The sequence below is a fragment of the Emys orbicularis genome, chromosome 2, assembly GCF_028017835.1.
Source record: "Emys orbicularis isolate rEmyOrb1 chromosome 2, rEmyOrb1.hap1, whole genome shotgun sequence".
In the NCBI taxonomy this organism is placed as follows: Eukaryota; Metazoa; Chordata; order Testudines; family Emydidae; genus Emys; species Emys orbicularis.
Window position 1 is genome coordinate 42,305,613 of NC_088684.1, and position 23,488 is coordinate 42,329,100.

Genomic DNA, 23,488 nt, shown 5'->3' on the forward strand with positions numbered 1-23,488 from the left:
TACCCTTTTTAAATGGAGCATGCATAAGAGGGTGGGTTCGACTAAAATGACGGTTATAGTTGCTGGGGTTGCCTTAAGTCTACTTTTCTATACCTTCCATGGGTGCCAATGTGAGGAGGAAGGCCCTCAGCCCTGGAACCCTGTCTGCAGTGCCTGAGACCTTGTTGGGACAGGGAAGACCCCAATTCTGATTACTTGTGGGAGATGGGGAGGGAGGAATTAGGGAAGGGAGCTGGAGTCCTGAGCTGGGTGGGCTTCTTCAGACTCCCAGGGCTCTGGAAACAATGTGGTGTCAGTATCCTTGGTAAGGAGGGGAAAGGATAAATCTTTTGCTGTGCTGGTAAAGCTAATATGTATTCCCTAGGGCGTCTCTACACTTAAAATGTTACAGGGGCACAGTTGTGCCACTGCAGCACTTCAGTGTAGACACTACCTATGCCAACAGGAGGGATTCTCCTACCGGTGTAGGTAATCTACCTCCCCCAAGAGGCAGTAGCTAGGTTGACAGAATTCTTCCACTGACCTATTGCTGTCTTCTTGGGGACTTAGGCTTGGTCTACATTACAAACTTAGGTCGACATAAGCCGCATTAAGTAGATCTAATAATGTATGTGTCTACACTACCGAGTTCTTTCCACCAACCTAAGTGGCCTGTAAAGTCGACTTCTGTACTCCACCTCTGCAAGAGGCGTAGCACTTGATTCGACAACCAGGGGTCGACATGGGGATAGTGTAGACACCGCACTGTGTAATTCAAATGAATTAGCCTTCAGGTCTCACAGGCCTCTGCTGTGACCACGCTGGAGAGCAATTTCAACTCCATTGCACATCAGCCAGGTATGCAGGAAACAGCCGCTCCCCTGTTAAAGCCCTGGGAACTTTTGAATTTTCATTTCCTGTTTGATCTGTGTGGAGAGCTTGCCAGCACAGCTGATCATGGAGACTCAAGGCCGCAAACAAACTACAGCATGGAGTACGCAGGAAGTGGTGGATCTTATTGCTATGTGGAGAGAAGACTCTGTGCAGGCAGAGCTCCGATCCAGCAGAAGAAATGCTGACATCTATGCCAAGATTGCGTGGGATATTGGGGAGAAGGGCTACACCAGGGACACGCAGTAGTGCCCCATGAAAATAAAGGAGCTTCGGCAAGCATACCACAAGATAAGGGAGGCGAACAGTTGTTCTGGTTCCACCCCACAGACATGCCGCTTTTATGAGAAGCTGCATGCAATTCTCAGTAGCAACCCCACCACTACCCCTAAATGCTCTGTGGATACCTCCCAGGAGCCCCAGGCAACCTCGAGCAACAACGAGGAGAACATTGTTGACGAGGAAGAGGAGGAGGAGGAAGAGAAGAGAACATGAGGCAGGCAAGCGGAGGATCCATTCTCCCTTACAGCCAAAAACTGTTTTTAACCCTGGAGCCCATCCCTTCACAGGACCTGTTGACAGCGGAGCATGAGGCCAGGGAAGACACCTCTGGTGAGTGCACATTTCCAATCAAACTGTAGGGATTACATGCTATTATTTTTTGTTTGTTTAATCTGAACAAAAAAGGAGGTGTAATGGGTATCGGTGGTCACTCCAGCTACACCGAGGGTGCTCTCCAAAGAAGACAGTTTATGTGCACGGGGATGGCCTGGGAATCCTCCATGGAGATCTCTAGGAAGCTTTCATGGAGGTACTCTGCAATCCTTTGCAGAAGGTTTCTGGGAAGGGCTGACTTATTTCATTCACCAGGGTAGAACACGTTCCTGTGCCACTCCAGTATTAAGAACATAAGAACATCAGCACGGCCATACTGGGTCAGACCAAATGTCCATCTAGCCCAGTATCCTGTTTTCCAACAATGGTCAATGCCAGGTCCCCCAGAGGGAATGAAAAGAACAGGTAATCATCAAGTGATCCATCCCCTGTCGCCCATTCCCAGCTTCTGGCAAACAGAGGCTAGGGACACCATCCCTGCACATCCTGGCTAATAGCCATTGATGGACCTATCCTCCATGAATTTATCTAGTTCTTTTTTGAACCCTGTTATAGTCTTGCCTTCACAACATCCTCTGGCAAGAAATTCCACAGGTTGACTGTGCGTTGTGTGAAAAAATACTTTTTTGTTTTAAACCTGCTGCCTATTAATTTCATTTGGTGGGTCCTAGTTATTGTGTTATGAGAAAGTAAATAACACTTCCTTATTTATTTTCTCTATACTACTCATGATTTTATAGACCTCTATCATATCCCCCCTTAGTCGTCTCTTTTCCAAGCTGAAAAGTCCCAATCTTATTAATCTCTCCTCATACGGCAGCCATTCCATACCCCTAATCATTTTTGTTGCCCTTTTCTGAACCTTTTCCAAGTCCAATATATCTTTTTGGAGATGGGGCGACCACATCTACACAAAGTATTCAAGATGTGGGCATACTATGGATTTATACGGAAGCAACATGATATTTTCTGTCTTATTATCTATGCCTTTCTTAATGATTCCCAACATTCTGTTCGGTTTTTTGACTGCTGCTGCACGTTGAGTGGATGTTTTCAGAGAACTATCCACAATGACTCCAAGATTTCTTTCTTGAGTGGTAACAGCTAATTTAGACCCCATCATTTTATATGTATAGTTGGGATTATGTTTTCCAATGTGCATTTATCAACATTAAATTTCATCTGCCATTTTGTTGCTGAGTCACCCAGTTTTGAGAGATCCTTTTGTAGCTCTTCGCAGTCTGCCTGGGACTTAAGTATCATGAGTAATTTTGTATCATCTGCAAATTTTGCCACCTCACTGTTTACCCCTTTTTCCAGATCATTTATGAACATGATAAATAGGACTGGGCCCATTACAGATCCCCGGGGACACCACTATTAACCTCTCTCCATTCTGAAAACTGACCATTTATTCCTACCCTTTTTTTCCTATCTTTTAACCAGTTACCAAGCCATGAGAGAACCTTCCCTCTTATACCATGACTGCTTACTTTGCTTAAGAGCTTTGGTGAGGGACCTTGCCAAAGGCTTTCTGAAAATCTAAATACACTATACCCACTATACCCCCTTGTCCGCATGCTTGCTAACTCTGCTGGCATAATTGCAGCACACAGCATTGCAGCATAAGGACCAGGTCTGCACCCAGATGCATGCAGCATCTGCTCCCTTGCTGCCTGTTACCCTCAGGAGAGTGATATCGCATAGGGTCACCCAGGGGAAATGGGGGAAGTTTTGAATGCTAGCCCTTAAACCACAAACAATTCAACAAGTAATCTGCCCCCTGTTTGGTGAAATCTGGGTCACACAACCACACTTTCCTAAACATGCCATGGTTGTTGGAAGGGATCACCATGTATTGCAAGCAGCACTGGGGGGGGGAAAAAGGCGGGGGGTGGTGGCTTCCTGTTTGTCTCCCTTCCTCCCTGACCCGGTGCCACTTTTTAAAAAAACAAACTATTTGGGGGGCTTTACACTGGTGTCTGTCCTCAAGCACCACCCAGGTTGCTAGGGAAAAGGGGGCTTTTCTCAAGTTCCAACCTGTGATCCCAAGGATGTGTTCATAAAAGCACCAGCACAAGACCTCTCGCCCATGCCTTGTGGCCTTACTCACCATGGCTGGAGCAGCACACTGACTCTTACAATAGCCAGTGGTTGTGATTACATTGTGGCTTGCAGTGAAGTGTATTGAGGGGATTTTTTTTATTAAAAAAATTAACCTTGCACCAGAAACAATGTATCCACTGTCAATGCTACCCTTGTGCTTTGTATTCCTTGCAGCTGAAACCTTGTCCATCGGGACATCCTCCACACCGGGACAGAGACTTTCCCAGATTAGAAGGTGGAAAAAGAAGACTCGGGAGGACATGTTCAATGAGTTAATGCGTGCCTGCGAGAGTGACAAGATGGAGCTCAGAGCATGGAGGATTACACTGTCCATGAACCTGGACATGGACAGGGAGGACAGGAGAGCATGCAGGGAACAAGGGAACAATGTTTTGGTCCCATAAGGCATTGCAAGCCCAACCCAAAATTCCACTTGGCTACATGCACTGTGGAATAGCTACCCACAGTGCAGTGCTCCGTGTGCCAATGCAAGCCCTGCTAGTGAGGATGCACTCCGCCCGCACAATGAGTGTAGTGTGGACAAGCAAGATTGACTTGCTTAAATCAGAGGCTTGATGTCAACTTACATGAAGTCGACTTAACTTTGTAGTGTAGATGTGACCTTAGTTCTGCTTAATTATGCCACTAACCGATGTCATTAAACTGAGCTAATTTTCTGCTGTAGACCAGACTTTAGGATCAGTACTGAAGTAGGGAGTCTCCATAGAAATAGGAAAAGATGTTTGTTTTAATTTAGTGTGCTTTTCTTTTAAAACTTGTTCCATCGTGGCTTTCTCAAGTTCTTCCTATTCCTAGCCAGTGAATTAAACTGCTTAAGTAAATTGGTCAGCCATTAATAATGCTCGTGACCTTTTCCAGTTCAGAAGAAATTCTCAGTACCTCTGATATGTGCAATGTTTCAAAATAAAGTTGTAATTTAAAAAAATAGCTACTAATTCATAGTAGTTGTATCCTAATACTTTTGTGTGTCAACGTGTATCGTGTTGGGGGCTAGTATAAGAAGAACCAATGGTGGAATTATCTACACTTTGAGTAGTATCTTGTATAATTTAGAAAGCTATATTAGGTTTTTCATATACAGACGTTCCCTGGATTACGCAAAACCCGATTTACGTAAATCCGCATTTACGGAAAAAGTTCTGTAAGCTAGAAATAAAAGGCTTTTTTTTTTTTTTTTTTGCGTAATGGTTGGAGATACATTTCCGACTTACGCAAAATTCGAGTTATGCAAGGCATAATGCTTGCGTAAGTCGGGAAACGTCTGTATTTTTAAGGGCAGAAGAGACCATTATGATAATCTCAACTATCCACATAACACCAGCCCTAGAATTTCATCAGTTCTTGCATAGGGGATAAATCTATCACAGGATTATGAACCTAGAACGTCTGCCATTGAATTCCAGGGGCTATACCTTAGGCCTTCAGACTGGCTTCCTACATTGTTTCAGTTGTTTGAACTGTCATGTATGTGCTAAGCAAGTGAAATATTCAAATGAGTCCAAAATACAGGAGCACCACTTTTGTGTAACCAGCATGCTGCCATCACCTGACTCTATTAAATATTTGATCACTCTTTATTTTTGGAGAGACTTTAACCCCTCAATAATACTGACAACATGGGGGGAGGGGAGTTTTAAGCCCAGTAAAAGGTCAGCTGGCCATGTCCCCCCCCGCCCCCGCATGAGGGGGCAAGACACAAAGCTAACAAGGTCTCCCCGCTGTTGCAGTGTGTCCATACTGCACCATTCTTCACTCTGTGGGTTTTTGGCAGTAGACAGTAGCAGGTTTACCATGGCACCAGGCCCAGAGTCAGAAGGGGCCCCAGCCAACTGAGCCGGCCAGGAAAGCTGCCTTTGCCCCACCTCTTCCCAGCCCTGCCCCCACTGGTGAGTGCTAGGGGGCGGTTCCCCCCACCCCCAAAGTCCTGGAGCCAGGGGAGCAGAGCAGAGTGGGCTGGGGCCAGGTCGCTCCACTTCCTGCCGCCTGGCTCATGCTGGGGGGGTGGTTCCCCCCTGCCCCCAAAGCCTGGGGAGGAGATGGAGCGGTGGATAAGGGGCATGGGATGGGGATGGGGGAAGCGGGGTCAGGGGGGAAGATGGAGCCGAGCATGCGGCATCCCCTTGGCAGAAGCTGGGGCTCCCCTGTTAAGCAGGCCCATCGAACCCTCACCCTGACTAGCCCCACCTCCCCTGCATCTGTACCACACCAATGAGCCCCCCCAGACACCCTCCCCATTGAACCCCAACCACCTGCACTCCTACCCAAATGAACCCTGTCTGTTACAGCTGTCCCCCTGTTGGATTCCTTTTCCCCCCTTCCTTTCTGTTTGTGCTGAGTGGCCGCCCCCCCCGGCCATGGAACTGACCAAAGTCACAGCCTGGCCCTGCTCATGGAAATGGCTTGTGCAGACTGACTGGAGCCATTGCTCTGCTCAGGAGGTGGGGGCTTTTTCGCTCCTTTGTCTAGCTTCTTTGTTCGGACCCGGCACGGTGTAGGGTGCTCTGCCCAGGTATGCAAGACCTAAAGTGGCCACATAACTAAGCATATGAGTCATACCTGTGGCTCAGAACTTGCCCAGACATGTCCTGTGCCTACCTGCAGTTTCCCTGCCTTCTCTCCTCCCCTGGATTAAGGGGAACCAATCAAAGTTACTGGCGGGAAACTGCCTGAGTTTGCCCTTAAAACCAGACATTTTCTGATCAGACCCCCGGAGAAGGTCCTTGCTTTTCCACCTGGTCTGATCAGCTAGGGGTCTTTGGGGGGCCCTCTCCCCGCTCTCGTTTGTTTTTGAGCGTACCCCCGTTTTAAACTCCCCTCCCACGAACAATGAATTTGAGCCTGGAGATCTCCTGATTATTGTAAGCGAATCGAGTCCTCTCTGTGTCCTCTGATGCTGAAACTGCTGTTCCTGCTGCTGCTTTGGGGATTGGTAAGGAAAAACCTCTTGCACACTCCCCTTGTTCTGGCTGCTGGCTTTCTTTCCCCAGCAGGCAAACCCAAGCTAACCCCTTGAAGCTGTATCCTGGGCACACACCACTCTGCCCTCTGGAACTACCCCTAGTATAAGATGCACCCATTAGGTTAGATTTAGCCTTTAGTCTAGATAAATTGTAATTTCATTTTGCATAGCTGTGGTTAAGTTAGGTTTAGAAAATTGCTTGCATTGTATTCTGTAAGTTAGGCTTAAAGAATTGTTGCATTGTGTTTTGTTACTTGCTAATTTGTGTAGTCTTGGTTAAGTTAAATCATAGATAAGATTTTGCTGTGTTCTGTATAATTGTCTCTCTGCTGTTTAAACTTGCAGCCTGTCTGCTCTCGCGCTCTCTCTCTCTCTTTCTCTCTGCTGTTTAAACTTGCAGCCTGTCTGCTCTCTGTGTCTCCCTGAGTTTAAATCGCCCTCTGCCTTTGGCCTCTGCTCCACCACGTGCTCCTCTTCCCCCATCCCCCAACCTCACTCCTCTACCACTTTCTTCCTCTCTCTCTCTCTCTCTTTTAATCCCTTCCCCCACGTGCTCACCCCGCTCCCACTGCTGCCAAACCTCAATTGTATTACTGAAGTCTAGCATAAAACCCCATTGGTTACCCCTTTTCTCTCTAACACACCTCACATTTTACATTTACACCACTGTGACACATTTTTTACCTAAAGTTGTTGGTTAGTTAACACATTTTACCCATACTGTTAGTTGGTTATATGCTGCTGTGACACACTCTTTACATAGAAATTGTTAGCTACCTGTTACATTTATACTTCAGTGTTAATTGGTTACCAACTGTATTGTACCCCACTATTGAAACCCCTTATCCTATTTACTAAAAGAAACCCCTCCCCAATTGTCTACCTTAACAAACCCCATACCCCTCACTATTAAATTTTCCCTGTTTTTGCATTTTCTTAATAAAGTTTATTTTACACCCCACCGGTGCAGTAGTTGTCCCCCAAGATCCCCTACCTGCTGGCAGGGTCAAACCCCACCTCCTCTGCATCTAGACCCCCTCTGCTGAGCCCCAAACACCTTCAGCTGGATCCCCTGCAGAGTCCCATTACCCCTGCACCTGGAATCCCCCAATGAGCTTCTGTGCACCCAGATTGCCCCACAGAGAACTCTCTTACCCCCATCTGGATCCTCCACACTAAATCCCTCTGCACTTGGATCCTGCTGCCGGGCTGAGCCTGCTTACCCACACCTGGTGCGCCACGCACAGGGGGACAGGGCTCTACGGTATTTCTTGGGCAGGCCTGGCCCTTGCACTGTGTCAGGGTCGAGTGCAGCCTCGCTGCCGAGTCCCTGTCCTGGGGTGGGGAGAGGCTGCAGGGTAATCTCTCACCTCCATGCAACCAGTGTCCTGTGCTCCCCACTGCCATGTTGGAGCCTCCACATTTAATTATTGACAAATAAAATTTGCAGAATTTTAAAATATTGTGCACAGAATTTTTAATTTTTTGGTGCAGAATCCCCTCAGGAATATGGGGTGCTGAGCAGCTGTGATGGTGGGACTGTGAAGAAGGTGGTGGGCAGTGGGGAGGTCTATGGGTGGCGGGCACTGGGCGAGCAGTGTGGTGTGCAGGGTGCTGTGCAGCTGTGGTGGGAGGCCAGCAGGGGAGGTTCCTGGGAGGGGTGGGGGCTGGGCATAGAGCGCTGTGGTGGAGGTCTCTGGGAGAGGGGGCACTGGGCATAAGAGTAGTGTGGTGGGGGCCCACCCTCAAGGGGAAGGGGTGTACTGGCAGCACAGGGCTGGGCAGGCCAGTGTGCGTCTGGCAGCTGCAGGTTTGTAAACAGAGCCCACCTGCTGGGCTGCGCAGAGCAGAGCTGCTCCCGCCGTGCTGTCCCTCATTGCCCCCAACCCGCCCTTCCCTCTGGAGACTGACCATCCCGCCCCCCTGCACCTTGCCCCATGGGGGCCCACAAATATGTTTGGCGCCAGGCCCACAAAGTTAAAAGTTAATCTGGCCCTGACACTAGATCAATCAAATTCAGTCTGTTTGGCCTAGTTAAATTGTAAGCTCTTTGGGGCAGGGACCGGCTCTCGCGCTGTTGGGGTGGTGCCCAGTCCTGACCGCGGCTGGTCGCCTAAGTGCTGCTGCAATACAGCACCGGGTGAGAATATGTACAGCGCCCTGCGCTGGCGCGCGCGTGGCTCCAGCCTGCCCCCCCTTGCGGGAGCGCGGAACCGCACCGAAGGAACGAGCCACCGAAGCGGCTCCAGCGCGCGGATGAGTGACGCGCCCCGGGTCACCCTCCCCAGCGCTGCCTCCTCGCGCGCCTCTGCTTTGCCCAGGGCGGCGCCTCCCAGGCCCGCGAGCGGGGAGCGGGAGCAGCGGGGGGGCTGTTGCTGCTGCACTTCGTTGGGGCAGCGCTGGGCACTGCCGAGCCGCCGGGGCACCCCCGGGGCCGCGCCCACAGCCGGGGGAAGCGCTAACGGTAGCAGCGCCGCCGGGCGGGGGCCGCGGTGCATAGCGGGGAGCCAGTGGGATCGCAGTAGCCCTGGGGAACCCCCGCCTGCCTCCTTGGGGGCGAGGCCCAGCCGGGAGCTCTGCGCTCTGCCACAGGACGCAGCCCCATCTCCTACCCGCCTCGCCCCCCCTCAGCCCAGCGGGCACAAGTTACGTTACGTGCCGCACGGAGCGCATGCGCATTGCGCAAACGGAAAAGAGCCCGTACGGGTCACGTGACGCTGGGAATCGGTAGTTTACCCAGAAGCCTGCGCTTCTTTTTGAGGTCAAGATGGCGGTGAGGGCACCAGGTGAGGAGTCGGTGGCCTCTGCGAGTTGCGTGTCTTTTCCGGCCTTCGGGTCTGCTGGGCTCGGATGAGCCTGGGGACATGGCAGTGCCGGGCTCCGTGCGCCGTTGCCCCAGAGGGTGGGGGGAGAGGCCCCTTTCGCTCTGCGCCTGGCCCCATCAACCCGAAGCAAACGGCTCTGCGGGGGCAGTTCAGTGTGGGCAGGCGGAGCCAGACGGGTGGGTGGGTTGGGTACAAGGGGCTCCAGCTGGGAATTCAGTGTGCGCGGGGAGTTAGATTGGGGAATTGGGACACAAAGTAAATTCAGTTCTGTAGTGTTTTGCTTCTTTGTGAAGTTTGGGTAATTTGCTTTTTCAGAGGTATTTGTGAGGTGGCTTAATAGTCTTGTTGTTGGGTGGCTGACCTAGTTCATCCCCTCCTCATAAGTTTCTGTTTTGTACAGTGTTTTCATATACAGTCAGAAATGTAGGGCTGGAAGGGACCTGGAGAGCTCATCTAGTCCATCCCCTGCACTGAGGCTGGACCAAGTATACCTAGAGTCCTAGACAATCCTAGAGAGGTATTTGTCAACTCTAATCTGTCCTTAAAAACTTCTAGGGACGGTGGTTTCACAACTTGTTTTGGAAGCCTATCCAGAATTTAATTATCCTTATAGTTAGAAAGATTTTCCTAATATCTAACCTAAATCTCCCTTGCTGTGGACTAAGCCCATTACTACGTCTCTTATCTTCAGTGGACATGAAAAACAATTGATCACTGTCTCTTTATAACAGTCTTCAAATACGTTAAAGGCTATCAGGTCCCCTTTTCCCCCTCTCCTGTTGTCGTTCTCTCAAGACTAACCCTGCTCAGCCATTTAAACCTTTCCTTATACTGTAGATCACATTTTCTAGATCTTTTATCATTTTTGGTGCCATTTTCTGGACTGTCTCCAGTTTGTCTACATCATCATCTTTGATGCATGGTGCCCAGAACTGGATGCAGTACTCCTGCTGGGGCCTCACTAGTGTCAAGTAGAGCAAGACAATTGCCTCCCTTTTCTTACGTATGACACTCCTGTTAATACACCCCAGAATGTTAGCCTTTTTTGCAGCTGAATCACATTGTTGACTTGTATTCAATATGTGATCCATTTATAATCCCCAGTCTTTTTCAGCAGTACTACTGCCAAGCCAGATATTCCCCATTTTATAGTTGTGTATTTGATTCCTCCCTGAGTGTAGAATTTTGTGCTTGTCTGGAATTTCATTTGGTTGATTTCAGACCAATTCTCCAATTTGTCAAAGTCACTTTGAATTCTAATCCTGTCCTCTAGAGAGCTATCAACCCCTCCGAGCTTGCTATTATCTAAATACTTCATAAGCATACTGTCCACTCCATTATCTGAGACATTAATGAAAATGTTGAATAGTATCAGACCCTGGAGTGACCCCTGAAAAAGACCACTAGATATATTCTCCCAGTTGTGCACCCACCTTATAGTAGTATCATCTAATCACATTTCCCTAGTTTGCTAATAAAAAATCGTGACAATATGTCAAAAAAGCCTTACTAAAATCAACATGTATCACAACTATAGCTTCTCCCTCATCATCTAGGCCAGTAATCCTATCAAAGGAGGAAATGACCGTATATACTCGTTCATAAGCTGAATATTTTTGGTAAAAAAGTGATGCATCAAAGAGCGGGGGTTGGCTTATAAATGGGTCTACACGAAAATTTGATGATTTTAAACTCTATGGAATCATTGAATTGAATATCTAATACATTGTCGTTTTGTTTAGTTGAAGCGTCTGCAGGCATGGAGCCCCTCAGCTCCCTGTGGCTGTGGAAGTGGCACCACTTCCCGCAGCTCCCGTTGGCTGGGAACGGCGAACCGCAGCCATAGGGAGCTGAGGAGCTCCATCCCTGCAGACGCTTCAACTAAACAAAACGTCCCGACCCGCCAGCGGCTTACCCTGACGGCCAGGAGCCAAAGTTTGCCAACCCCTGAAATACAGGGTCGGCTTATGAAAGGGTCATACAGCTTTTGCTATTTTTACCTTACCATCGTGGGGGGGGGTCAGCTTATAAACGAATGAGCTAATGAACGAGTATATACGGCAGTTTGGTTTGGCATGATTTGATCACGATTATTACTAATAACCCTATTATCTTGTAGATGCTTACAAATGGATTGTTAACTTTTATCTTTTCAGGTACTGTATCAAATTTAAGCTGACTGGTCTAGAATTCCTTGGGTCCTCTTTGTTCCCCTTTTAAAGATAGGTAATGTGTTTGCCCTTCTCCAGTCCTCTGGAACCTCATCTGTTCTCCAGGGTTCTTGAATCTTCTTAGGTTGTTTCAGCTAGTTCCTGAAGTACTTTAGGGTGAATTTTGTCAGGTGCTGCTGACTTGACTATATTTAACTTATTTAAATATTCTTTAACTTGTTCTGTGTGTGTTTTGTTTTTGTTTTTTTTAAATCTGGTGTGTGTTCCTTCCTCCTTGTTAATACTAATTGTGTTAAGCATCTGGTCATGATTTCCTAGTGAGGAGTGAAGCAAAATAGGCATTCAACACCTCAGCCTTCCGGATGTCATCTGTTATTAGCCCTCCTTCCCTACTAAGTAGTGGACCCACACTTTCCTGACTTTCTCTTGTTCTGTAAATATATTAGCAGCCTCTTCTTATTGCCTTTTATGTCCCTTGCTAGCTGTAACTCATTTTGTGCCTTCGCCTTTCTCATTTTGTTGTGCTATTCTTTTGTACGCATTTTTAGAAATTTGTCTGTTTCCACTTCTGGTAGGATTCATTTTTGTACCTACCTGTGGGCTTCTGTCATAGGTCCCCTTTGAACCTAGTTTAAACCCCTCCTCATTAGGTTGGCAAGTCAGTGCACACAAATGCTCTTCCCCTTCTTGGTCAGGTGAACCTTATCTCTTCCTACCAGTCCTCCTTTCCTGAACAACATCCCATGGTTGAGGAAGCCAAAGCCCTCCTGTCAACATTACACAGCCATGCATTCATCTCCAACATACACATGTCCCTGACTGTGCCCTTTACCCTCAATCTGCAACTCTGACTCCTTCACCTTTGCTCCCAGAGCCCAGTAGTCAGTGCTGACATTTTCAGGGTCATACCTGTGGTATCATTAGTACCCATGTGAATGAGAAGCATGAGCTAGTGATCAGAAGGACGGATGAACCTTGGCAACCTTTCCATAGCATCTGAGATGTGGGCTACAGACAAGCAGTGCTCCTTCTGGGGTGTTGAGTCATGTCAGTAGAGGATGCCTCCATCCCCTTCCGAAATGAGTCCCCAATCACCACCACCTTTTATCTCCTTCTTTTGGGTGTGGTGGCTGTGAGCCTTCCAGCCTTGGGGGCAGGTGGCTCCTTTCCTTCAGTCATTGGTATCTGCTCCTCTTGTCATGTTGCCAGTACAGCATACTGGTTCTTGACCTTGATTGACAGGGGACGCAAGTGGGGAGTTGAGCACTGTCTACTGCATGATGTGGCCAGCAGCCAGTTCCCCTTCCTCCTTTGGTAGGGCTGGAATCTTCTCCAGTCAGCTAGCATCCTCCATTCTTGATGTTTTCATGAGCATCCTGTTGATGTCCTTGTGCTCCCAGATGCTACACAGACAAATCACCTCCTCCTGGGTGTGTCACGCTTTGTGAGAAAGTCCACCAACAGACACACCTCACGCTGGATTTCCCTGCCTGGCTTTTGTTAGCGGGGATATGCAGACTGCATTCTCAGCAAATCAAGAGCAGGACCTGGGTAGAAGCCTCCAGGGTCCGGATGCCTGTCTGGCCAGGACTTATGAGTACAGGAAGAGAAACAGTTAGCAGTGGAATTGATGACACATTGTTTTCCTTCCATTGTGGGTTCTTCCTTGTAGAGTACCTGAAGTTAAACTTGGGAGAGTGTGTGTGAGTGGGGGGAAATCACCTTATTGCTCTGTCTTCCTTTGCTGGTGAACTCATCTGGTTACCTGCCATAGTACACCTGCTATCTTTCTATTATTCATGGTTTCTTCAAAACTGCTCATTCATACTCTCTGCAACATATGTTTCATGTATTTTAAGGCACTCATCAGCATTTTTTCTCTCCTTTTTTGTCTATCCCACACAAAATTAACTTCCTTGGAAACCTCTCTATTGCCATGTTATATTTAGGATTCTTCTAGGAATAATGTGCAAGTGTGATTGTAAAATCACAAAAATTTGCAGTGTCGGGTGATGTAGTACCTGAACCTCTTTTTAATTCCTTTTGTGTAACTGACTAAATTTCAAGTTGATAGTGTCCATTTAAGCACTAAAATCTTTTCACTGAGCAAGGCCAGAGAGATGGAGTAATGTATGTAAATGAGATACAGGTATAGTATGTAAAACTATTCTATAATATCACTTATTGTGATCCCTGTTAGTGTTCTTTTTGATTACTGGCTCAGGAACAAAAAGGGAAAAAAAACCAAGCCTACCAAAATAAGACGCTCCACTGTACGCGCCTCTCAGAAGAGGATGAGAACAAACATGACAGATGTTAGTAAATGCTTAATGCACTACTGGAAGGTGCTCAGTGATGAGGGTAGTATAAAAAGCTATAACAAACAGTGTAGAAATAGAGTTCTAAAAAAGCTTGCTGTTGTATCAGTACAAGTATTTTTCCACCTGTGCCTCACTTAATCATTTTCTTCTTGTATTGTGCAATGTTAACTTTGTGCAAAAATCCTCCCCTCCCCCAAACTCTGTTAAGCAAAACTTAAGTTAATATTTATCTGTTGTTCCCTTTCCCAGTGAAATCTGAGGCTGTCAATTTCCATTCTGCAGTTTGATATACTTTTGGGCTCATGGGGAGCAATGGGTGCTCAATTTTATTAAACACTGAAAATAATTTCTTTTGTTCTCTACTAAACATCACTTAAACTGGTCTAAGTTCTCTTTAACATAGAAATCTTAGTTTGTGATCTTAAAGTGGCTTGTAAAAACCCAACTAAATTTCTTGATATCAATGCTCTAAAATGATGTCTAATTGTCAGTTTTAGTTATGCTATAATGTTCATGAGCTTGTGTGTCTCAGTAGTAGCTAGACAAATGGTGTACGTTGAAAGCTGGCATATAAGTCTTCAGAGATATTTTAACTAGTGCTGCTTGTGTTAAGTTTTGTCTTACTCCTGAACTAATAGAGATCACTTTCAGTTTCAGCAAGTGGTCGAATGTTAGAAGGCTTTCGCAAATGGTATTACAACGCAGCTGGATTCAACAAACTTGGTAGGTGTCTTAATTTTTTAAGAGTTGAAAACAGCGAACATTTGTGTGCATCCATTGCCTGTGTAAAGAACCGTTCTAGATTTTTAAAGTTAATTTCAAAACTAATGTATTTGTATTCAATTTAAAGCCCATCTTGCATATCAAAGTTAGCCACACCCTTCTATTGCAGTTGTGAAAATGTTTGTAATAGCTTGAGTACTGATACTTGCTAACTAATGATGAACAATCTGCCTCTTCTGCAATGTATTATGGTAGCTGCTATAACTTGCTTCTCTACAACTAAGAGCCCAAGTATAAACTGAAGGGTGCTGGAGCAAGAAGTTTCAAGAAAATAGCCCCAATGATCTGGAACCCTGTCCCAAAGGATATCAAGAGTCCAATCGTCATTATTTTCAGATCTTACGGTAAAGTTCACCTCTTGAAGGCTCTGATCTGAGTCCTGTTGATGATTGAGATCACCAAGAGTTTATCCATGAGACCTAGATCTGACCACAATAAGATTCCCCAAAAAACAAGGCAACAGAAGCTGGAAACATGCTCTTAAGAATTAACTACAACTCACTTGGAGTACGTAGTTATGGTGTTATGAACTGTAGAAATAGGAAAGAAAATGTTATGCAGATGATGATGATGTGCTTCTCCAGTGCTTATGAGGAAACAGCTTTACAACATTTCTTTCATCCATAAAATCAGGACCTTGCCTTTGATAGCATTTCCTTACATTTGTTCAGCATTAGTCCATATGAACTGTGTACCAACTAATCTAGTTTCTGAATGGCTGGTTATGTTTATTCACTGATAAAAGGGAATCTGCATAGTCACAAGTTAATGGCCTTCTGTTTGACATTGAGTCAGTTTAATTGTGAAAGTTACGGTAAGTTGTCCATTTATCCACAGAAAAGACAGAGTGGCTGTACATGCTCTCTCATGTACCGTTGCTGTTTTCCCTCTAGGAGTGAGATGTTTGTTCAGAGTTTTTAGGCCTGTTCATCACTTCTGCTGAAACTGTTAACAGATATTCCTACTAGTTTTGCTGGTTTAATGGTGGACGTATGTCCACTAGGAACTGGAGTGGGATATCTCATTTCATATTGGTCACCAAACACCCATCAGATGGCAATGATACTTGGGCTCATTTTGAACTGATAATCTATAGAAGAGACCCTATATCTCATTAGCAATCCATTAAACTATATAGACCCTGTTTAGTAGTTTAATAAACTGTACTGATTTATACACTGCTGTAACATTACTGAAGCAGACAAGAAATACCCAGTCTTCTTGGATGCAGTAGGTAAATGTTACCTTGAGGAACTCTCTCAATTAGGATTAAAACTGTAGTCATTTATAGAGTATAGATACAGTACTTTCTGCCTTGAAAGTGAACAACTTTGTCTTGCCTCGTTTATTTTCTATGTAGCAGCAAGGGATCGTTGTGCTCACAGTATTGAGACTGTCAAGGATTGATGGTTTTTGGAGGAGGGGATATTTCTGCTTGATTCTTTTGGTCAGTCTTCTTATTAAAACTGATCGGCTTGCCATGCTGCTTGCTGAAGCATTCTCTGCTCTGTCTTTCATAATGCATCAACCTAGAAATATTGGGTACTATGACCCCTTATGGGATGAGATCTTACAAACTCCAAGTTTGCACTCTGAAGGGAATAATTGAATCAACATGAAATGCTGCTTTTTTGTTGTGATCTGTGTGTGTAGTGTCTATCCCCCCTACAGTGACCTTGTGGCTTCCTATTTAGTAAATGAAGTCCAGAAAAATCTTTAATACAACATAGCTCAGGAACAGCAGGTCTTTAAAAGATAAGTTAAATTACTAAGTAGGAAGACACAAGGTCACTGTAGAGGGAAAGACACTACATACTAATGGACTTCAGTGATTTTCTTCATTGGGCTAATTTTTTCTTCTTCCTGTTCATTCTTATGAAAAGAAAACACAATTGCAATTCGTGTGTGTGTGTATGTATGTATGTATGTGTATATATAGGTCAGTGTTTAATAACCTGCTTTGTAGAAAAATAATTTCCATTAAATATTAGTTTTAGTTAAGATTTTGACAGCTATTAACACTAGGACTGGCAACTCAGTGATATTGAAAAATGTTACTGTTACAGGATTAATGCGAGATGATACCATATATGAAAATGATGATGTAAAAGCAGCACTGAAGAGGCTTCCAGAAAATGTTTATAATGAACGACTATTTCGCATCAAGAGAGCCCTTGATTTGAGTATGAAACAGCACATTCTTCCTGAAGAACAATGGGTGAAATATGAAGAGGTATGTGTACATTCATTTTTATTTTTTTTTAATATGGGCAATTTATCTGTTTTCATCTTTAAATGTTTTTCTTACATTATGTGAATACAGTCCTTGTATACAAGTTTGGCTATGTCCTATTAAATGAGAACAATGAATTCTTATTGGACAAAAGACAGCCTACTAAGCCTTGATCCTGAAAAGACTTCCATGTGCTTAATTTCATACATGTGCACAGTCCCAGTGAAATCTATAGAATACTCACATGCGTAAAGTTGAGCAAGTATATAAGTGTTTGTGAGATACTTAAAATTTGCACTTGTATCTTACAGGATGCATTTAATGAACAGTATTTTACTTTGGTCAGTGTAATACAATTTTATATCTTTTATAAATGGAAGTTCCATTTACAACACACTACATAAAAGCTTGAGTATCCTTAACGGCAATTATAAACATGGAATCTTTACTGCTGTGCAGTTAGACAATGCCATCTTCCAAACAAGGCCTAATGTTGTATTTTGTAAAAATCTCCAGATAACATGAGCATATCTTGATTTTTTTTGATAAGCCCCTTTAATTTTGCAGAATGCTATTCTGAACCAAAGATTTTATTCTTAAAATGGGCTGGGGACATTGGGAGGGGGGGAAATTGTTTAAAGGAGAACTCCAATGTAATGTGAGAGATTCCAGTTGTAAAGTAAATAACTCTTTAAAAACTTCATACCTAGGTATGACTAAAATATCTGATTACCATAGAACTTTCTTTCCTTTTAAGTGTCTTAAATGTGTCACACTTAGTCTAGCAATGCTGTTACACTTTGCTGTATGCAGTTGACTTTCATTCATGTAACTGGAAGGTTATACTAAGTTACTCTTGGGGGAATTTTGCACCACTGTGCGGGCACAGAATTCATGTCCCCTGCAGATTTCTTTGCTTCCCTGCAGAAAAATGACTTTCTGACAAGGAAGCCAAAGGGAAGCTGCAAGAGCAGTCACACACCACTTCCTAGCTGCACAGGTGCAACGTTTCAGGCACCCGGAGCAGCTGGTGGAGAGGTAAATTACTGCAGGGCTGGGGACACTCCAGCCAGCAGATCCTACCCTGAGCCAGGATCAGCGGCTAGTCCCCGCTGGGCTGGAGGCAGGAGAGGATGGGACTTCCTCTTCCCCTGCAAGAAGTGTCTGGGGCTGTGTCAGACCCACCCCCAGAAACCTCACCCAGCTGCAGGAAGCTCAGCATCCTCCCCTGCTTCTTGCCCCCATTGCTCCTCAGCTGCTGGGGGAGGGGTCACTGTATGGGGAGCTGCTCCCCCATCTGCCCAACCCCCATGCATCTGGATCTCCTCTACCCAGACTCCCCCACCAAGCCACACTCTGTACATCCAGAACCTCCCTAACCCTCCATATCCAAACCTCAACCCTTGCACCCAGACCACCTCCCACTGAGCTTCCGGCACTCAAACCCCTACCCTGACGAGCCCCACCACCCTGAGCCACCACATCCAGACCCCCAAGCCACTGACCCCCAATTAGCTGTACCCAGACCTCTCGTTGAGCCCCAACCACTTTCACCTGGAAGCCCCTGCAGAGTCCCATTGCCCTTGGAGCCCTCCCCCCCCCCCCCCAACGAGCCTCTGTGCATCCATATCCCCCCCACACCTAGTCTGTCTTCCTTCCTTCCTTCCCCCCCGCCCCCCTACACACTGAACTACTTAGACCACAGGTGGGCAAACTTTTTGGCCCGAGGGCTACATCGGGGTTGCAAAACTGTATGGCGGGCCAGGTAGGGAAGGCTGTGCCTCCCCAAAACAGCCTGGCCCCCTATCTGCCCCCTGACTGCCTCCCTCAGAACCCCTGACCCATCTAACCCCCACTGCTCCTTGCCCCCTGACTACCCCCTCCCGGGACCCCTACCCCCTATCCAACCCTCCCTGCTCCCTGTCCCCTGACTGCCCTGACCCCTATCCACACTCCTGCCCCCTGACAGCCCCCCCCCCCGAATCCCACGCCTATCCAACCGCCCCCTGTTCCCCATCCCCTGACCGCCACCCCATCCAACTGCTCCCTGTCCCCTGACTGCCACCCCCGCCCAGAGTGCTGGCGGCACAGTGCACTGAGACTGCAGGGGAGAGGAGATAGAAGGGGAGGGGCCGGGGACTAGCTTCCCTGGCCAGGAGCTCAGGGGCTGGGCAGGACAGTCCCGTGGGCTGGATGTGGCCAGCGGGCCGTAGTTTGCCCACCTCTGGCCTAGACCCAGATTGTCCCACACAGAATTCTCTCACCCTTCACTTGGATCCCCTGACTCTGACCCCCTCCACACTTGGATCCTGCCTGGTTGAGCCTGCTTGCCTCACACTTAGTGCACAGGGCAGGCCTAGGCCTTGTGCTGTGTTGGGGTCAGGTGCAGCATCACCATTAAGTCTGTATCCCCAGGGTGGGTGGTGGGAGGCTGCAGGGTGATCTCCCATCTCCGTGTAGCCAGTGGCCTGTGCTTCCCACTGCCATGCTGGAGCCTCCGCATTTATTGACAAAGCTTGCACAATTTTAAAATATCGTGCACAGAATTTTTTTTTTTTTTTTTTTGGTGCAGTCCTCCTTAGGGCATTCCGAGTGTGAATTCAGTGATCTGTCATGTAGTGAACTTCCTTGTTACACGATTAATAGTGATTATAGATATCAAAACTTAACTACAGTGTAACTGCTCAAAAATTGCAATCCAGCTACTCTAATTATTATATATATTAATATCGGTAATCCATAGCTGACAATGACAATATTGTCGCGGTGCTCATATATGGCTATGCATATGACACTGCAGTCCGAATCCTGATGCAGAGTCGGCCTATGTAATCATGGTGGAATTCCTCAAGGGCTTCTTTTCCATGGGTCCAGATGATGAAGATGTTGTCAATGTAGCGCAAGTAGAGTAGGGGCGTTAGGGGACGAGAGCTGAGGAAACGTTGCAAACTGGACACCATTCAATTAGGCTTAAATAAGGACTGGGAGTGGATGGGTCATTACACAAAGTAAAAACTATTTCCCCATGCTAATTTTCCCTCTACTGTTACTCACACCTTCTTGTCAGCTGTTTGAAATGGGCCATCCTGATTATCACTAAAGTTTTTTTTTTTCCCTCCTGCTAATAATAGCCCACCTTAATTGATTAGTCTCGTTAGGGTTGGTATGGCAACACCCATTTTTTTCATGGTGTGTGTGTGTGTGTATCTCTTACTGTATTTTCCACTGCATGCATCTGATTAAGTGGGCTTTAGCCTACGAAAGCTTATGCCCAAATAAGTGTGTTAGTCTCTAAGGTGCCACAAGTACTCCTTGTACTTTTTGAAGAAATTAATGTGCGCACAGAATTTCCTTTCCCCCACAGAAATGGGCTGCAGTGCTGCTGGCCTCCACTAGGGGCCGCTGGACCCTGCAGAGCCTAGCTCGCACATAGAAGAGACGCTGCCTGGGGGAGGGAGCTAGAGGGTTCCTGGCAGCTGCAATTTCCAGCATGCCCTGAGGGAAGGAGGCAGCAGCGCACAGGAAACTCCATGCAAGCCTGGGACCAAGCATCAGGCTGTTTCTCCCTCTGGATCCCTGGTCTGGGGGGGGGGGGGGAGGGAGGAAGAGAGAAAGAGGGCAAGTGTCTGGGCTGGGGGAGGCGCCATGGCTGGGCTCTGGGGGGAGGAGTTGTGGGTGTCTGGCCCCCCGGCTGGGCTCTGGGTGAGAAGGGGGCAGAGAAACAGGAACTGGGTTGTCATAGGGGTTTCTTTTATTCTCTACTCCTGGGGGAAATTTTGTGTGCATCTGTATTGTTACAGACATATTTGCTGACATTTTGAAATAAATTACCAAAATAATTGAAATGGTGTGATTTATGTAGTTATTTTGATAAAATTTGCAGAATTTTTATTTTTTGGCACAGAATGCCCCCAGGAGTAATAGTTATGTATTATTGCTGTGTTTTAACAGAAGTCTGCACTCCTCTTTAGTGGAGAACAGTGACTTGTCTAATAATTCTTAGCAATTAAATACTTCTGCAACTGCAAACTAAAATGTTTTATAAAGTATCTTGTATGAATTTGGGATGCAAGGTGTTATGTTTTGCATGGTTTTTCTTTTACGTATAAAAGAAAGTACCACATTTCATGAGATTTTCTCCTAAACTGTACTGTATGAGATATATATGGTGGCTAAAAGAGTAAAAACCTTGATTGTTGAAGCCAAATCACCTGGCATACTTACAAAATACAAAAAGGAGTTGTTCATTGTACAACATTGTGTTGCATGGTTTAGTTAGGATAATTTGTTTCAAAACAAGAAATTGGCCAGGAAACCAGAGTTAGTTGTTATCCTAAAGCTGGTGTGACTTTAAAAGGTTTTAAAAAATGCCCCCAAATGTCTGCAGCAGGATATTGATCACAATGGTCCCTTCTGGCTTTGGAATCTAACATTAAGATCCAGCATCTTCAACTCTTATCTGAGATGGGCAGGTCTTTCATGACCTGCTTTTAAGTGTTTGGGAGCTTCTTTCAGGAACAGAAGGGATTCAAGCAAACTGTCAGTATTGGAAAGGTGGTGTGCAGGACTGACCACTGTTGCACTGACTGGAGAAGTAGCTATCCAAAGGAAAAATAACTTGAGGTATAGGAGAAAGGAAGACTAGAATCGCTTATGGACAAGATTAATACATTTTTGAATCCATAGGATCCTACAGATAATGGATTGCTCAAGTGACTAAACATAGCTGGACAGATTCACAACAGTTGCATGTAGTTGTGAAACTGTTTCTTGGACACTACTGCTGCAGCTCAAGGAATGAATTGGAAGAAACTGAAGGGCATTTAATGCTTAAAATACAAAAAAATTTTATTCTACAGAAAATAGCAAGAGCTTAGTTCAACCATTTTAATTGGCCTTCGAATTGTTGATCATGTGGAACTCAAGTTCACCCATAAAATAGCTAAAACCATGTGAAGAAGAGGGTCTCTAAAATGCAGGATGATGATCAAAGCCTGGCTGTGTCACTAGAGCACTTTGGGTATTGAGCAATGAGTTGGAAAAATTCCTGAACCTTTGCTATGGAAGACCTGCAAGAGGGCAAACTTGGAGATGGTGGGGTTGCACATGAAAGCATGATTTGGCCTGTCAATGGTGATGAGGCATGAGAAGATAGAACACAGCTTGACAATCAGATGACAGTCTGAATTTGCAGAAATTGGAGCTAGAAAATTCATCCTTTGCCCCTTAAAGTAGGCAAGGTTTGATATGAATTTGAGAAACACCGAACCCGTGTGCCATTTTCAGTCACACTTGCAGAGTTAGAGCTGCACTTAATGGGAAATTTCTTGCATGTTTTAAAAATAAAAAAAATCTGTTCTGTTTCAGGATAAAAAGTATCTGGAACCATATCTGAAAGAGGTAATCCGTGAACGACTTGAAAGAGAAGAGTGGGACAAGAAGTAACTGCTGGGGAGATGCTTCATGCAAACTGCTGCATTTCTTTCTAACAGATATTTTAATGTTATGATAAAAATCTGTTGGGAAGAAAATCTGAGGCTGAAGAAACATTTTGTTCACTGAATTTGTCAGTCCAACTAAAATAAACATGTCAAAGTACAAAATCTAGTTGGAAACTTTTTTGTAAATTATAACAAACCAGTGTTCAGACCTTTCCTACAATCAGATACATTGCATATCCTCACATGAATATGTAGTCTTCATTCCAGCCTCTTGATTCATACTCGTCATAGTACAGCTGCTTCCTGCAGCTGGGAGGGTAGGTAAGCAAAAGTCTTTGGGTGTTTATGCCAGCTCCTCTATTTAATTTATAAAAGGGATACTTATACATGGAGTGATAGGCTTATACCCTTCATCGCCTCTCTTCCCTGGAGACAGGAATACTATGATGCATGCTTGAGTACTTATTCAACAGCATTATGTAACTGTGTGTGTGTGTGTACCCAAGCACATGGAATACTACAGGAATGGAATGGAATTTGAGTGATTTGTTAATCACAGAATAAAGATGATTGCCTCAGTTTTATTAATGTCCTAGTCACTCCCTTCATGTACTAAATGCTGAACAACACTTTAAAATAGTCGTCGTCTTTGGTAACAATGCGTGGTTCTTATTCTAAATTCTTGAAATTTTACAGTGTGTTACTGGCTTACAGTGACTTACTCTGATACCCTTTCTAGAAACTAATTTTAAATATGGCATCTGTCCTCCTTCCTCCCTCTGCCCAAAGTAAGTCTTTGTGCAAGCTGCTGAGCTCAAGTACAAATGTCTACGTGTTTAATACATGAACAGTTTAGGCACAGAGAAAGTAACAGCATCTTCAAAAAAGAGGTGGAGCTCAAATGTGGGTGTGTTAAAATTAAAACCTGACAGTGGACCATATCCCCCCCCCAAAGGCTGTCTCAAAATTCCATGCACATGCAACCTTGTTGACATGCACAAGTCTTGCCCAGATAGTAGCAAGATATGCAGACTCTAAGAAATAGCACATGTTTGTGATCTGCAGAAAGATAAAAGGAGGCAGGGCAAAGCTAAGAGGATTACATATTACGCTGTAAAAACAAATTAACTATGAAAACTTGGC

General features: G+C 45.6%; 1 protein-coding gene across 1 annotated transcript; it reads left to right on the forward strand.

Annotated features, from left to right (window-relative positions):
- The first annotated feature begins 9,251 nt into the window (after positions 1-9,251).
- On the forward strand, positions 9,252-22,927 carry LOC135874057 (cytochrome b-c1 complex subunit 7). Its single transcript, XM_065398749.1, has 4 exons — positions 9,252-9,357; positions 14,540-14,611; positions 16,738-16,904; positions 22,272-22,927. Exons 1-4 carry the CDS (start codon positions 9,339-9,341, stop codon positions 22,347-22,349), a joined length of 336 nt encoding a protein of 111 aa, XP_065254821.1. The 5' UTR covers positions 9,252-9,338; the 3' UTR covers positions 22,350-22,927.
- Positions 22,928-23,488: the final 561 nt, after the last annotated feature.

Excerpts from the sequence above, each read along its gene's own strand:
- LOC135874057 (XM_065398749.1), top strand. Across the intron at positions 14,612-16,737 it reads AGCTGGATTCAACAAACTTG|GATTAATGCGAGATGATACC; the intron begins GTAGGTGTCTTA and ends TTACTGTTACAG. Across the intron at positions 16,905-22,271 it reads AATGGGTGAAATATGAAGAG|GATAAAAAGTATCTGGAACC; the intron begins GTATGTGTACAT and ends GTTCTGTTTCAG.